This window comes from Danio rerio, chromosome 13 (genome assembly GCF_052040795.2).
Source record: "Danio rerio strain M-AB ecotype USA chromosome 13, GRCz13ab, whole genome shotgun sequence".
In the NCBI taxonomy this organism is placed as follows: domain Eukaryota; kingdom Metazoa; phylum Chordata; class Actinopteri; order Cypriniformes; family Danionidae; genus Danio; species Danio rerio.
Window position 1 is genome coordinate 29247002 of NC_141033.1, and position 17298 is coordinate 29264299.

General features: G+C 36.6%; 1 protein-coding gene across 2 annotated transcripts in view; it reads left to right on the forward strand.

Moving 5' to 3' along the window:
• Positions 1 to 17298, forward strand: part of fancl (FA complementation group L) — a 27385-nt gene continuing 10087 nt past the window's right edge. Inside the window, 7 exon segments of one of the 2 annotated variants that reach the window (NM_212982.1) lie at positions 86 to 323; positions 470 to 528; positions 1992 to 2052; positions 2387 to 2443; positions 2602 to 2699; positions 5474 to 5570; positions 9395 to 9463. In NM_212982.1, the coding sequence (NP_998147.1) occupies positions 237 to 323; positions 470 to 528; positions 1992 to 2052; positions 2387 to 2443; positions 2602 to 2699; positions 5474 to 5570; positions 9395 to 9463 (528 nt within the window). In that variant the 5' untranslated portion in view covers positions 86 to 236. 2 annotated transcript variants of the gene reach the window in all.

A 17298-nucleotide genomic window follows, 5' to 3' on the forward strand; every position in this document is an offset into this window, starting at 1 on the left:
AGTGACGTTGGCGAGGCTTGAGTCTTTCCGCGGGAAGTTACTTTCGCTTTGCCAGGATCACAGCAGTGGAAGAAGATTATTACAGCAGCGATTGACTGTTTTCCGCAACAACAACAAACAGCACGCTTTTGTCGGTATTTTTTTAGTTTGATGTCTAGTACTATCGAATGCCCGTTCAGGTACTTGGTTAGCGGTATTTATATTCACGTTGTGGTTTGCAATAATTCTTGTTCATCATGAGCTGTTTGCTGATGAGAGAAAGCCCTTTGATCATTGCGCTGAATAAAGAGAAGACGCTCTATGACGGCTTTATCACAGTGCTGGTAAGGACAGTTTCATCTTGACTACGACACTGCTGTCAGCTCTGTTTACAGTGGGATTATGTAATGCCATGTGAGTTGTGCAGTTAGTATTTATTGGTAAACCGACTGTCATGAGCGCCTTATTGTTGATATTTAATCTTTAATAGGAAAAAGACTTCAGGATAAGAATATCTCTACCCCCTGATCATCAGATGAAACGAGCAAAGTATGTTTAATGCACTATATTTTTTATTTTTTTATATTTGTTTATGTGTAAATGGATTATGTCCTGTATTTATTTGAGTGACTAGTAAGGATACTACAGTAGCAGCATAAAACAAATGTAAAGAAAATTCACCCTTATTATATAGTAATAATAATAATAATAAACAAATATGTTCTATATTGTCTAAATAAATGTTATAATGCATAATTAAAACATTATTTTTACATTTGACATATTTTATATCTTTATTTTTTTTTTACATTTTTAATTTTGACATAGTTATAAAGAGTGAGTGAGTCAATGAATAAAATAAAAATAAAACAATAAATAAAGCATAAATAAAATATGTGCAAAATCTACATAATAGATTGTTGTTCAAATACATTTCACACTTGACCTTTGTACTTTTCTTAATAAAATTACAAAATTGCTTTGATATCAGTGTTACATTTCTGAAATTAGACTCAATTTAATATCTGTAATTGTGTATATGTTTACATAATTTGCATATGTTATATTGTGGAAGAATAATTTAGTAAGGTAGCAAGTTTAGTAAGTTTGTTCCTCGATAAGGAATTTACTGTAATTTATTATTATATACAATATAATGTACATTATATATTGTTTACCATCAGTATCGCAATGTGTGAGTCCGCAATTTATTAATATGGGGTCACCACAGTGGAATTAACCACCAACTTATCCAGCATAGGTTTTTATTCAGCGGATGTCCTTCCAGCTGCAACCCATCTCTGGGAAACATCCATACACACTCATACACTATGGACAATTTAGCCTACCTAATTCACCTCTACTACATGTCTTTGGACTGTGGGAGAAACCAAAGCACCCAGAGGAAACCCACGTGAATTCAGGAAGAACATACAAACTCCACACAGAAACGCCAACTGACCCAGCCGAGGCTCAAATCAGCAACCTTCTTGCTATGAGGTGACAGCACTACCTACTGCGCCACGCCGTTGCCTGTTGTCATTTCAGTTTTACCTTAAAAAAGTGAAAGTTTATCAGCTGTGTGTTTTAAAGGCCTGTCCAAGCATTTTACTTGAGGTAATAGCATTTGTGAGCAAGGAATTATTGCTTTTTGTAGCTTTAACGAAAATGTATTTTATTTAATTATGTATAAAATTTAGACTATATAGCTTTATTGTACATTTGATTATTTTATTTCTGTAACTGAATACTGTTATACTCCTTCTTTTATATTATTTCTCTACAGATTTTATCTATGCTGCTAATTAGTCTATTATATTTTCTGCAGATGCACTCCTCTACAAAATCGTCCCATTCAATATAAATGTACAAATTATTTCACAATATAGCTATTCAAGTTATTTGGTGAAATATTGCAATATAAAAAAAATCACAATGGAAGTTTTTTTTTTCTTTTTTTTTTATATTGTGCATCCCTATTAATTATTAACATTATTGTCTTTGTTTTACAGATTGCATTGTTGTTGGCAAATGAAGCGGCTACTTCATGGTTATCAACATATTGTGAAGCAGGTACAATAAATCAAGTAGAAATAGTTTGCAGCTATTACACATCATTCTAGAAATACATCTTAATTAATGCATAATGTTTGTCAAGGGGAGGGGAAAAGCCATTTTCCATATGCCTCTTGGGTAAAATGATTAGATTTATTATTTGCCCTGCCTAGATTTATGTGGCACCCTAACTAGTTAAAGTTCATTATTTTTTTATGAATTTAAAATGACTAATAATTAACTCCTATGGTCACTCTCATTAGTTAAATTACAGGTGCTGCTTTTGATATTCTGTGTGAAATAATTCAATTATAATATTTGTATTTTAATTTGCTTTTTTTTTTTTTTACAGAGATTACAGCATTCAACTACTTTGATGGCTTTTATCCTGGAGCTCAGGACAGTATTGGTAAATATTGCTCGTTTTATCCCTCTGGTTGAGCATTACCATATTCATGTTGACAAATGTTATACATGATCTCATATTCAGCATCATATTACCATAATAAGCACATGAGTCCTGCAGATTGAATAAATGATTTTCATTACGAACTTGTCTATTATCAGGAAGTGGCATTGAAGAGCCAACCAGGATGTCAGTCCTTCTCACCACCTCAGTATTATTCGCAGCTGATAACAGAGATGGAGATCTTGGGATGGGATAAGTATGTTCTCCGAGGTTCACGTTGCACAATGTTTCCCTCTAATAACATGCAGGACAACTCTTTGCATTACAATAAACGCGTAGGACATTAATAGCATGTACTTCTGTCATTAACTTGCTGTAGTTTTTCATGAAAACATTGTGTCACGTTTCTTGCTTCATAATAAAGAAGGCTAATGTGGTGTCTGTCAGCCATGTATCAAGCTGCGATTTCACCAGGCTTCTCATTTTCCACTTTCTATTAATGTCCAAAGATATAATTATGATATTAGCAAATGCAAATTGGTCTAATTGGAGACCCACTCTCAAGTTTAATGGGGAAATGTAGGCTGAAAAGTTAGGCTGGAAATAAGGTGCACGTTTCAGACCTGAATTGCGGTCAGAAGTATTATACACCAGCGCTATCTGTAAATGCACTTGAGATTAATTAAGATCCTTAATTCGTGTCTCTGTTAATAGCCTCAAGTCCGGCACAGTTGTGGACCCTGATTGGTTTAGGAAGGGGGAAGTGCCGCAGAACCTGGTCATTTTAATGAGTTTTAGTTGCCTTGAAGAAGCCACATTTACTGTTAATTACTGTATAGATGAGGTCAGGTCTGTTCTCCCCTCTTATCCCTGTATAAGTTCAAAAGTGCCAGATATTTAGGAAATTACAAAACATCAGTCTCTGGCTGCTTTATAGTGCTGTGTAAGTGTGCTATTTGGAGTATCGCAGCAAAGTGTTAGGTCATAAGAAAATGAGAGTTGAATATTTTGACTTTGATCCCATTTTGCTCCCATTTTACTGTGAGATATTACGTTTGGTCTGACATCGTCATCTGAAACTGTTGAGATTTTTTTAGACAATTGGTGCATGGGAGCCGTGGTGAGAGGTTGTCACACCTTGCACATGTATGAGAGAGAAGCGTCGGGCCTCTCGCTGTGGTCTTTTAACACCCCGCCAAGATAATGACACCTGAGCAGCTTTCCTATTGGCTGGTCTTCTCACCGTCTCACTCTAGCCAGCAGTTATATCTTAAAACCCATGATCCCTGGTGGCACCTGTGAGAATGGAATAACTGTACTATTTTCAGCAGCTGGCTTTTTGCATATCTGGAAAGTTGTGATGAGAAGTGGCCTTGACGGTATTACGGTTTGTGTTTTCCCCCTCTTATTCTTTGGGAATCTCTTCTTCTCTTTTTTTCTTGCCGTTTTATGCTTTCATCTGTAGCCTGTTTGTATGCAAACATGCCAAATGTTCCTTCGCCATTTATGAGGGGAGCTGATTTTCTAGTTGCAAATGTAATGCTCTCATCAATCCTCCCAGCAAGACATCGAGCCGTCAAGCTGTTTCAATCAACTGAGGTGAACGCCAGCAAGGCCTGATACTGTGGCAGGAGATCCCTTTAGAATGCAGAGTGGCTGAATGGGGTTCCAGCTCAGAAAAGAGATCTCAATTTTGAGGAAATGAATGATTGGTGTGATTTTGTGCCAAAAGCTCATGTAATTGAATGTGATGCAAAAGATTCTTCCCGTTGCTTCATGTATTGTGAGGGTGAGAAATAGACTGAGCGGTTAGGACACAGTGGAGCACAGGAAGAGGCTTTGCAGGTAGAATTTTTGCAGATGGTGTTCACAAATGCTTCCACCCATGTTACCAACATGGGTTTTTAAAATAAGCATAGGCATAAACATAGACAATCATTGCATAAAACAAAAGTTGTCTTTACTGGAATGATGTACACTTACTGACCATTAGGTTTGCCTATCTAGTAGCAGGTTTGACCCCATTTTGCCTTCATAACTCAGAGGTTTTTTTGGGCCCATATTAGCTTGATATTATCACAAAGTCACCACAGATTTGTCAGCAGCTCATTCAAAATAGGAATCTCAAAGATACTCTATTGGATTGAGATCTGGTGCTTGTGGAGGCTATTTGAGTGTAGAGAATTGTTAAATGTTCAAGAAACCAGTCTCCGATGATTTGAGTTTTTTTACATGGCATGCTATCTTGCTGAGGCCAGCACACACAATGTTCTGAATCGGTACTAAAAGATCCCAGGAAAATAAATGTCTGCCATATTGTTTCATCACCAGCTGGAAGAATCTTTGATACAGAACAGGATGGATTCATGTTTCATGTTGCTTACACTAAATTCTGACCCTACCGTCTAAATGTACAGTAGCAGCAGAAATCAGACTAAAATCAAGCAGCCCTTTTTGTTTGTCAGACTGATTTAAAACAGTTAATAAAACAAATGTTTGATTAATAGACACTTGATTATAATATGTAGTAATAGAAATGTGAGCCAACAGAAAGTGTCAGCGAGATCTTCTCCCAGTAAGTGTTGAAGGACAGAATGTGGATATTGTATGTAATCTGACTGTTTTTGCCAATGGGAACACTCAGAGTAAAGTGTGCATGTATGGACTAACCACAACATGCTGTGTTATATGACTCGTAAGTAAGCTGCTGAAGTAAGAGTGTGTCATGTGAAGTGCTGGAACATTAGCAGAAATAAATCTGCTGTGGTTAATGCAGATGATTCAAGACTTTCCATACTGTTTGCTGGGAGAAAGGGTTGTATATGTCTGCGGAGAATCTTTCAATTAAAAAATGAAACCATAATATATTTTTTTCTATTTGGTCTTTGGCTGATTTATTTGGAGAATGAAGCAAATTCACATGCAGTACTTCTATTTTTCTTTCAAAAATGTTCTGTAAGTGTTGTCTGTTGGCCTATTTGATGCATATTGTATTTGTTGTCTTATGGTGCTGTTGATGTGTTTCGGCAGACTGCTTTTCATTGATGCAGAGTTTCGCACACTCCAGCTGAAGGCAGAGGACTCTGCAGGTCATCAGCATGCCATTACAGTCAAACTCAAGTCCAAGGTAAAGTGTCAACTCCTGATTTTATTTTATTTATTTTTACGATATTTGTAAGTCAGGTGACAATGTTATTATATGAAATAATACAAACTGATGCATTACTCTCGGCTTCAGTGTCACATGACCCTTCTGAAATAATGGAACAAATATATCAATTAAAAATGATCAATTGTAATAGTATAGACAATAATGTAAAAAAAAAATGTGATTGAACCTTATATAAATCAAAAAGTACTGAAAAATAAAATGTATCAGTGCTTTCATAAAAATATAAAACAAAAGATGTTTTCAACATTGATGATATTACCAACTATTAATAATGATTAACATCATATGAGAAATAATAATAATCATAATAGAGCAGAAAATCGTATAGAATATATTTATAATGATTTCAAGTGGCCCAAACATGAAAAAGCAATGCTAAAAGTCACAACAAAATCACAATTTAGTAACAAAAAAACAATTACTCTAAATTGAAATATTATTTTATACTAATAGTTTAGTTTTTGTTTGTTTTCAAATAAATGCCTTTTCAATCTGTAATCAAAAAAAAAATCGTTCTCATTTGCCTCTAAATTAAAGTGTGTACATGCGCGTGTGTGCGTGCGTGTGTGCGTACTTTGTGTATATTTTACATACATTTACAAACAATATACATACAATACATTTATGTATTGGATATAAATCACAGAATGTTTCTGGATAAAAAGAATGCAATCTTTTATTCCAGAAAATACATAGATATGTCCCTTTTTAAGTCAGGATCTACAAAAATAAACTTTCTGACAATAATAATTTTGTCATTTTGCAGATTCTTGATTTTTGTGGGTCACAGATGCAAATGTACCCGGATAAGTTGACGCAGCTTTCTATATCTAGATTCTCAGACTCAGCTGGACTGCAGAAGCAGCACAACTTTGGGTTTAGTATCTAACTTTAAGCAGGTGGCACTAATGTGCTGTGACTGTAAGATTATGTTGAGAGATGGAGCTGTGAGATTGTGGCAGGGCCTGAAGGAGAGGTGAGAGAGTGCGCAGGGATGCGGAGGCGCAGATAAGACCAGGAGTGATCCTCATAAGGTGATTACAGAGGCCACAGAAGAAGCAGAAAATTGTGGCGTGTGAGTGGTTTACAGTTTGAGAGTCAGGCCGTGATTGTGAGCTCTGCTTGGCATTGGAAGTGGTTACGTGGTATGGATGCCAGTGGCTCCTTGCGGACACTGCACGGGGTCCTGATGAGATTCAGCAGGGCGTGAGAAGCCCCCTGTGCCCACCTGCCCATCGTCCTGCTGGGTGCTAAAAATAGCCGTGATCTACCCACCTCACATCTGCTCATCCTCCAAGAGCCGGGCACCTCTCACAAGGCCCTCCGTCACCCAGCAGCAGCTTACTCAATAGGAGCCAGTAAAGGCATCTTTGCTTCTGCTGAAAATGTGGGTTGTGGGGTCAGGGTTGTATTATTGAATGTAACATGGAAACATATGTAGGAGAATATCAGGATTAAAGAGGTGAAGTAAGACTTTGTGTGTGGTAAGACGTTCCGCTATGGAGAGTGGACATTCTCTGCTTAAATGCATAATTATTGATAATAGTTTTATCTGTTAATTAATTAACATTGTTATGAATTTAATTTACTTTATTTTATACTTTAATTATTGATAATAGTTTTAAATGTTAAATAATTAACAAGACTATAAATTTAATTTACTTTATATTGTATCGTGTATATACCCTGCCATTCAGTATTCATGTAACATACACTACAATTGCACTTATATCAGGGTGGCCACTGGGTCTTAAAGTCTTAAAATTCAAAAACCAAATTTTAGACCTTAAAAATTCTTAAATTCACAAAAATATTTTTAAATAATTAAATTGTTATTTTTTTCAGTTATGTTGAAAAATCTGTATGCATACAGCTAGTTGCATACAATTGTTAAAACAAGGGGTTTTAACAGTTTATTTTAAATATGTGGCTAAGAAATAACTAATTATAATGTAATATCCTCTATAAGTCTCAAATTACATTCACAATGGTCCTAAATAGGTCTTAAAAAGTCAAATTTGACTTTGTGAAACCAGCAGAAACCCTGTATATATCTGAAAGTAGTCTCTTATGTTCAATAATGCTGTATTTGCTAGATACAGAAAAAAATACAGTGAAACAATATTACATTATTTCATTTTTAATCACTTTTTAAAGTATGATTTATTGCATTTTTTATAAAAGGCTGGTCCAGTCATGATCCTTCAGAAAATATTCAAATATTATTATTTTATCCTCAATCAAATTTTTTTTTTTGATTGATTGATTGATTGATTGATTGATTGATTGATTGATTGATTGATTGATTGATTGATTGAACCTTTCTGGAGACTTTGGTGAATAGATTGGTCAAAAGAAAATTAATTATAAATGGACATACTTTGTAACATTATAAACAATTTTGTGATCCACTGCACCCCTAATGTTGTGTTTTTTATGACACTTTGGCGATTTAGCAATAATAAATATGCAATAAATTAGCAAATAAAATAAATGCAATAAAATAGCAAAAAATTGCTATTGAAGTAAATTACATTGTGACCTTGTTTCATGAGGCATGTCAATTAGCCAGATTCTTGCTGATATACAGTCCTAAATGCTTGCCTAAATCCTACCATTTACATTTAAAGGGCATCTTTTGAAAGCCGTGAAGTAGAATTGTGTGTAGGTATAGTATGTCCACAGTGATATAAAAATAACAAGTTTCTGTTTTTTTATTTCCTGATGTTAAAATAGGATCCACATCCCTCCCATTTTGAGCCCAATTCTAACGTAGGAATGCGGTTTCCCCGCCCACCAAATTGATTGACAACCACATATTAACATGTCACCGTAGTAACACTAATAATCATTTCAACAAGACAGCATGGGCGCAAAGCAACTAGGATTAAAAGATCTGTTCAACTCGCTGTGATCATCAATCATCATCAAATGTGATCAAGAATGAGTTTTACAAGTATCAAACTTTTTTGTTACAAAAAATTGCATCCTTGTAACGAATTACAGCAAGTGCATGTTTGTAATGAATTTCAGCAGTTTACTTCAACTTTACTTATCACCACAGTCGCGTGTCAGTACAATTATAAGAGAAGACGCTTCAATCCCGGGTTGTGGACATTAAATCAAGTTTATTTTGTACATTTAATATCCATACATTCATATCCATATCGAATATCCATACAGCAGTGGATATTAATGTGTATCCTGTCACATTTGCCGTGCAAAATCAAAGTAAAATGCTGTGTGCGTGTGTGTGTGTGTGTGTGTGTAACGACATTGTGCGTAACTCATCGCAGAAAGGCTTGAAATAACTCCACAACAAATACATCAAATAATCATTGGTAAAGTTCTTACTGTAGTATTTCTCACAAACGTTATGCGAGATCTGCTTCCTTTATGTCTGTCACTGTGCTGTTTATCTGACGGACACACTGGCAGGCACATGGGAACGGTGGGAGAACTAGCATTAAAGGCATAGGCAACAAAAACGGCTACAATGTGTTCAGAGCAGTAGATTTAAATATTCTGAAAGGTATAATAAATAATCTGATGAGTGTTTTGAGCTGAAAATTACCAACACATTCTAGAGACACAAAAGACTTATCTTAAATCTTGAAAAAGGGGTAAAATAGGTGCACTTTAAAATTTCTGAAAAACCATAGCAGACTTCCAGTAACATTCTGAGTGATAAAAGCATCTATTGAATGACTGTACCTCCTTGCGCACCACATATAGTATTAAACCATAATTATCTCTCACATTTTTTTCTCTTTGTTCAGTATCCAGCTGAGGCTCCAGAGTTTTCTGCGGATCTTCCAATTCCTCTGGTCATCACGTGGACCTCTCAGGTACATATTTTTAAGTAGTTTGAAAAAGTTTTTGAACAAAACAAATTACTATTAAAAGTCGATTTGGCTTTTAATCACATTAATACAATTGGCCTTTAAAAAAACTATTAAAACACAACGTTTTTAATTAACAAAGTTTTTTTTGGCATTTGAAGGTGTGTTTTTGTTGATGAAAGGTGCTCCGTTCCGCCGCCGCTTTGATGTTGCACTCGTAAAAAAACACAATAACTCCCCTCACAAAGGCTCAAAGTGTGCCAAATAAACCAACAGGACGGCGATCTGGAAAGCTACATATGTTAGCGGCCTCTAATGAGCCTCGACGAGTTTTCCTCTTACGTATAACAATTAAAAGCGAGAACGGAGACCCATTTTTCACTGTCGTTTTCTTTTTATCATCGTCCTCTGTTTTCGCCTCCTCCCCTGTAACAAAAAAAAAAACAAAAAAACAGGCTCCTCTTCAGTCATACGTTTGCTCCAATTACTTTGAGGTGGATGAAAGCGACTTGGCACACTGCACAGCAGTGGTGTGAGTTAGGGAGGGTTGTGCGTTGTGTTGGGTGAGGGATGGCGGTGGAACATGGCTTTCTGACAGAGAAGACCAGCTCAGCACACAGCAGCCTTCTGTCGACCGAAGCCCTGCTGCGCTGCTGATGTCTTGATGCATCTCCTCGTTTCGGGGAAGAGAAAGGCCTGTCCGCCTGCCTCTCACGTACATTTGAATGAGTAATGATTACCTGCGCTCAGCTGACTGTGTTTGTGCATGTGTGAGAGAGTCAGTGAGTTTGTGAGTAATGTATAATATGGATCAGGAGATTTGGCGAGGTGTGCTCTTTGTTTGGTGGCGGACGCAGCGGTGCAGGTGCGTCTCAGCAGGATTTACACTCAACAAGCCACCAGGCCCGACTCGTAGAGCGCACGCAGAGAAACAATCCACACAGCATGAATTTTTAACCCACAACCTATTTTAGAAAAGTGAACACAATACCACTCAAGTTTGTTGCTGCAAGATTTATTTAACATTTCTGGACAAAAATAAACAAATAAATAAATATTGAAAGTTATGTTCACTGAGGTGGCATCAAAATTAAAGTAAGAAAAGGACTGAAGACATAATGGCGACGCAGTGGGTAGCACAATCGCCTCACAGCAAGAAGGTCGCTGGTTCGAGCCCCGGCTGGGTCAATTGGCGTTTCTGAGTGAAGTTTGCATGTTCTCCCTGCGTTCGCGTGGGTGCTCCGGTTTCCCCCACATTCAAAAGAAATGCAGTACAGGTGAATTGGGTATGCTAAATTGTCCTTAGTGTGCGAGTGTGAATGAGTGTGTGTGTGGATGTTTCCCAGGGATGGATTGAGGCTGGAAGGGCATCCGCTGCGTAAAAACATGCTGGATAAGTTGGCAGTTCATTCCGCTGTGGTGACCCCGGAAAAATAAAGGGACTAAGCCGAAAAGAAAATGAATGAATGAATGAAATTGGCCATAGTGTTTGTGTGTGTGTATGGATGTTTCTCAGTGATGGGTTGCAGCTGGAAGGGAATCCGTAAAACATATGCTGGATAGGTTGGTGGTTCATTCCACTGTGGCAACCCCAGATTAATAAAGGAACTAAGCCGAAAAGAAAATGAATGAATGAATGAAATTGGCCATAGTGTTTGTGTGTGTGTATGGATGTTTCTCAGTAATGGGTTGCAGCTGGAAGGGAATCCGTAAAACATATGCTGGATAGGTTGGTGGTTCATTCCACTGTGGCAACCCCAGATTAATAAAGGAACTAAGCCGAAAAGAAAATGAATGAATGAATGAGAAGGACTGAAATGTCATTCAATTAAAAATAACTTTTTAAAATGTTTACATAAATATTACTTAACATAAAAATAAAATTAACATTAACTACAAATAAATGACATTTTTAAATGTTAATTGAATGAATTAAACTTATTCAATTCACTCATTTCATAAACTAAAAAGTTTTACTGTTTTTATTTTTACTTTTAACCAATAATATTTAACTGAAATCCTAATATAATTTAATTTAATTTAATAATACATAAACTGTCATTTTCAGTTTTATGCAGCATCAACTGTAATTTTAGTATCAATGAATATTTTAGTTATTGATAATAACTTGATAATAAGTTTTAAAGTGGTTTATTTTAAATTGTCTAAAAAAAGCTAAAGTTTTTAGTTTTAGTCTGCTAAGAACCCTGGAATTAACCTTATGAAGACAAGGGATTGAATAATATTCTAAAGTAATCCTTATGTACTACACTTCCAATGATGTTGTGCTGGGAACATTTTTGCCTTTTTTCCACTAATGTAATAAATGAACGATTTGTTTAGCCCTGAATTACTTCTTTACGTCGTCCTTAACCATCCCAATTATAGACATTGAGCATTAAGGAATACATATTTCTCTTTGTGCAATTATTGATTTATTTACTTGACACTTGTTCACTAAATGACTGAAAATGCACCATTGAACATTATGAGGCGGGACCTAATTGGTAGAGTTAACAGAACAGTGCACATGCTGTCACCTCACTGGGGAGGAATTCATTGTGCCGTTCCACATTTCAGGCACATTTCCAAGAGAAATTCAATTATGAGGACATCTCGCCTGCACCATATATTTAAATAAAAGCATAACTATAATCACACAACCGGCATTAATTGGGAAATAATTGCTGCGTCTTTGCACCTGTGCGATGCTAAATTGTGTGTGCTGTATTGGCACAATGACCCATTATATTTGTTTCATGCTCTTTTTCCTATATCAGAGCATTTCGTCCTGTGTGGCATCATGAAAGGCTCGTTCACATTAATATGTTCTAGTCAAATTTTTCTTCCCAGTCTATTCTGTGTTTTTGATTTTTCCTGTCTGCATTTTTCTTGCTTTAGTGCAACTGTCTACGAAAACCAAAGTCAGTTGATTTGTTTTGTTGTGTTCAATTACCAGCTCTGACTGCTCTGCCTCTGTGCTCTCCAATTTAACATGTATGGAAATGTATCGCAGAATCAGGCACATAATCAACATCAGCGCACACAAATTATGTGACAAAAGAAAAACACATGAGATCTCATCCTATAAACGCAGCCAGTCTTGTCCCTCTTAAATCAGTTGAGATTGGATGTATTATGTGGTTGAGGTATTACAATGGTTCAAAATTACTGTTGACAAATGTGATTTAACATCTCACAATCTAAAACCAATCTAGTTTCTCCTCTGATCACAGCAAAAATATAGTGTGTGTGTGTGTGTGTGTGTGTGTGTGTGTGTGTGTGTGTGAGAGAGAGTGCCTACGTGTGTAGGCAGTACATACTGTATATCGACTTAGAAATGTATTTATTACATTATGTATTGGGAGGTGCAACTTAATTTAATTTGAATTCATTTCAAGAGTTCCCACTTAGATATGCTTGAAGTTTATAGCAGGTTTGGCATGCTGTAAAGTATCAGAGATACTTAAGCCCAAGGCTCCCGTCCGGTCAAAATGCATATAAGGAGATCCAAGATCAGGTAGATCTCGAGACCTCCCCCTTAGAAAAGGGAGGAAAAGGAGGAGATGGGGTGGAAGGGGGGATTCTTTCAAAATGAAGTTAAAGTAGTAGGGAGAAAACGATCCACTTATAGTAAGCTTGGATCACTCTGATTGGATTATTACTGATTACAGAAGAGAAGCCAGTCGTGCTCAATCATATCACATGCTCCTCTCGAAATTAGTTTGTAAAACTTCACTTTATGCTGCATTTATTATATGCATTCTACATTGTACATACATACATTCATTCTGTATATACTGGCGTGTGACGTTATATGTATTCATACCGAATTATCATAGTGATGACAGTTCAGTTCAAGTACTTACACAGCCAATACAGTCAGTCCAGATGTGAAATCACTGGGGTTTATCTCAGCAGTGCAAAAACTTACCAGCCATTCACGAGGAATGTGCCTCTACATTCAAAATAGTTCCGCCATGTTGCCATTGTCATGTCAACTTGGTACTCAGAAGCTCGCAAGCACCTCTTGCTCTGCCTGCAAGTTCGTTTGATTGGTCCACTGCTATGTAACTGACATTAATGAGCCCCATTCATGTGCGACGTGCTGTAGAAGGTCGCGAATGGTCACACATGTCTGTCAACCATGTTTACATAGAAAAGCAAGTGAGTCCTTTTCTACACACACATGCAAGATTGCAAAGTTGTTGTCCGCTGCACCCACTGTTATGATGAACCTCCGGTCAATGTATGCACAATCACTGTTATTAGGGGAAGGTTGGTATGAACCTTTTAAAAGTCTTAGTATACTTAGTATACCCTTAGTATACTGCATACAGGTACATACAAATAGACAGATAATGTCCTGATAGAACATTTTCTTTTGTTAGGTACAGTTTATTTTAAAAAATTGCATTAAATCAATGTTAAAAAAAACTCCAAAAGAAGCTGTGTTACACATTTTGGTGATTTGTGTACCTAAATTATACTAAATGTTTTCATTTAATGTTTAAATGAAAATTGGAGTAAATCAGACCAGTGGCAGTCTGTTTCATTGTGTTCCCTTTCAAGAACATCATAACCCTGTTGCTCTTTTATATGTAAATTGTGCCAATCTAGGAACTGTTTTAAAATGCACTTATTCAAAGTATTCTAACTTTTTACTTTACATTTATGCAATACTTTGTGTAGAGGCCACAAACAAGTGTGTTGCAGTACTGGACGCACATTTTACTAAATAAAATATTAGCCAGAGACCCTCAGGATCTATTGTGCACTCTTCTGCCAATTCTCTACTTACTCTTATCATATGATCACCATCCCATCAAGAATTCTCTGTTATTGTTTTTATTAAGCAGTGAAACTTGCCTGTTTATTTAGATACTTTTCTGAAATTTTAAAATGCAACATAATGCTTTACACAGTTGAAAACACCTGCACATTTGACTTGTCCCTATCTTGTTTACTGGTGTATGCATTGTTGAATGTATGAACCTTTAAAATCAAGGATAGATTCAGATGTTAAATACATTAGCTTCCCAAAAGTCATGTCCAGCCTAAAGAAATCAAAATTTTGCCCCTTATTCTATTTTCCTTCATTTAAAAAATCTTTTTGAATATAAAAGTATTTTTAATAATAAAAAACTTAAAAGCTTGTAGAATGTGGATATAAGAAATAAGTTGCTGTCTGCAATTCACTCAAATGGATAGTCAAGTAAATAAATCAATAATTGGTCAAAGAGAAATATGTATTCCTTAATGCTCAATGTATGTAATTGGGATTGTTAAAGACAACGTAAAGAAGTTCAGAAAATCCTGTCCACATCCACTCACCCTTGACTTGTTGCAAAGCGATTTGAGTTGTTGTTGTTGTTGCTGTTGTCGTTCTGTTGAAAACAAAGGAAGATATATTGAGGAATGTTGGAAACCTGTAATCGTTGACTCCAAAACAAATGCCAAGCAAATCAATGTTTCCAGGTTTTCAACTGTCTTCAGTGTTGTTTGTAGACTTTATCGCACATGGTTGCGTCATTTTAGAAGTCTAAAAGTTTTGATTTAAAAATTCCACAGGCTTTCAGCTCAAGTGATGCCGTCTCTTTGACACTTAATAAGCCTATTCATCTAAAAATAAAGCACCGGTCGGGGCTTTAAGCAGAGAGGATCTGGTGTCCAGACTGAAGTGTTCTGATTCTGGGCTGAGATTAAAGACCTTGAATTGGCAGCCGGGTGGAAAGCGAGGAGTGAGGGTCTGAGGTCAGCACGGCGTGGGCGACCTGTGCTCCCTCACTTTGACAGCGTGGAGTGAAATGAGGCCAAAGCCCATCAGCTGTCAATCATCGGCTGTGATTTATGAGCGGTCAAACTCAAACCATTAGCTCTGCCTCACCACTGGACAGCTCTAAAGGAAACCGAGGCCTACCGTGTTTGTGTATGTTAGAATTAGAGGAAGCCGTTACGCTGAACTGTGGATGGGGCGTCTGTGGTTCTCCGTGATCAAACGCCATTGCTGGAATTCTCTTGTTTGCTGATGTATGAGTTTTGGTCTTTTCCTGTTCAGTCACTTTTTGCATTTGATTTGTTCTTGGTTGGTGCTTTAATCAATGGTTTGTTGACAGGTAGTTGATGAAAACTTGGCAAGGCTTCAGTGGGAATGTTTCTTTTTTTTTTCTTTTTCCTTCACTAGTGTTGATGGTCGAGGGCTGAAGAGTTTGTATAAAGCAGTGATATGAAACCAGACATGTGGACAGTATCAACATCTTCCATATGCAGAAGTGTTCAGGAGTTATTAAAGACAGCCTGGCCAATGTCAGAATGAGAAAAAACCACACTTGTTTCTGCATGTCAAGAGTCGCATGAGAATTTAAAACAATAGTATTTCTACCGTATAGGCACTTCCGAGAGATGGGGGAATTAAAAATAAAAAAAAACGTTTAAGAGTACAACTGCTGGATGAGAGGAGTCATGTCCATTCAAACTGAGATGTTTCAACATAGTGGATTTTACTGTTTTATTTCTAAATTTGAATACAGTCATTTTATGCTTTCTGCAGATAATTTACTATAACTATATTTTCTGAAAAATATGTTGCACTTTTTTTAAAAGCAAATTATATGTTTTTATTCAGAAAATAATTGTACATTTATTCAGGTTAAAATAAATGCATGCATTCATTTTCCTTTGGCTTAGTCCTTTTATTTATGTCCACAGTGGAATGAACTGCCAATTTAACCTGCATATGTTTCACGCAGCGGATACCCTTCCAGCCACAAACCAGTACTGGAAAACACCCATACACAAACATACACTATGGCCAATTTCATTCATTTATTCATTTTCTTTTCGGCTTAGTGCCTTTATTAATTTGTGGTCGTCACAGCGGAATAAACCGCCAACTTATCCAGCACGTTTTTACGCAGCGGATGCCCTTCCAGCCTCAACCCATCTCTGGGAAACATCCACACACACTCATTCACACTCACAATACAGACAATATAGCATATTCACCCGTACTGCATGTCTTTGGACTGTGGGGGAAACCGGAACACTCTGAGGAAACCCACGCGAATGCAGGGAGAACATGCAAACTCCACACAGAAACAGCAACTGACCCAGCTGAGGCTTGAACCAACGACCTTCTTGCTGTGAGGCGACAGCACAACCTACTGCGCCATTGCGTCGCCCTATGGCCAGTTTAGCTTATACAATTAACCTATAGCGCATGTCTTTGGACTGTGGGGGAAACCGGAACACCTGGAGTAAACCCACAAACACTGGGAGAACATGCAAACTTCACACAGAAATGCCAACTTACTCGGCATGGGCTCAAACCAGTGATCTTCTTGCTGTGAGACGACAGTGTTAACCACTGAGCCACCGTGTCGCTCAAAATAAATATATGGTTACACACATTAATACACACATACACAAAAATTTAGAAACATCATAAACAGGTAATTTATTTATTCTGAAAATAATCTATATATTTAAATTAATTAATTATTACAAATTCATATTTTAAATTGAACTGTTTTCAGAACAGAAAAAGAAAAGAAAATGTATAAATGAAGTATAACAACTAAATATATTGTCAGAGCAAACAGAATTGAAACAAGCATGTTTATCCAAGAGGTCTGATTTTTACTTCTGTGTCAAGAGATCACTCTACCCCACAGCACATACCTCGTGTGTATCCAACACAATTGTGAACATATACAGTATACCTCTGCATTCTACCTGTGCAATAACACTTCTGAAATACTAGTAAATCCAAAACACTGGCAAAGAAACTCAACACAGTGGAACATAGAAAACCCCTCCACATTCGTAAATGCTAGTAGGCA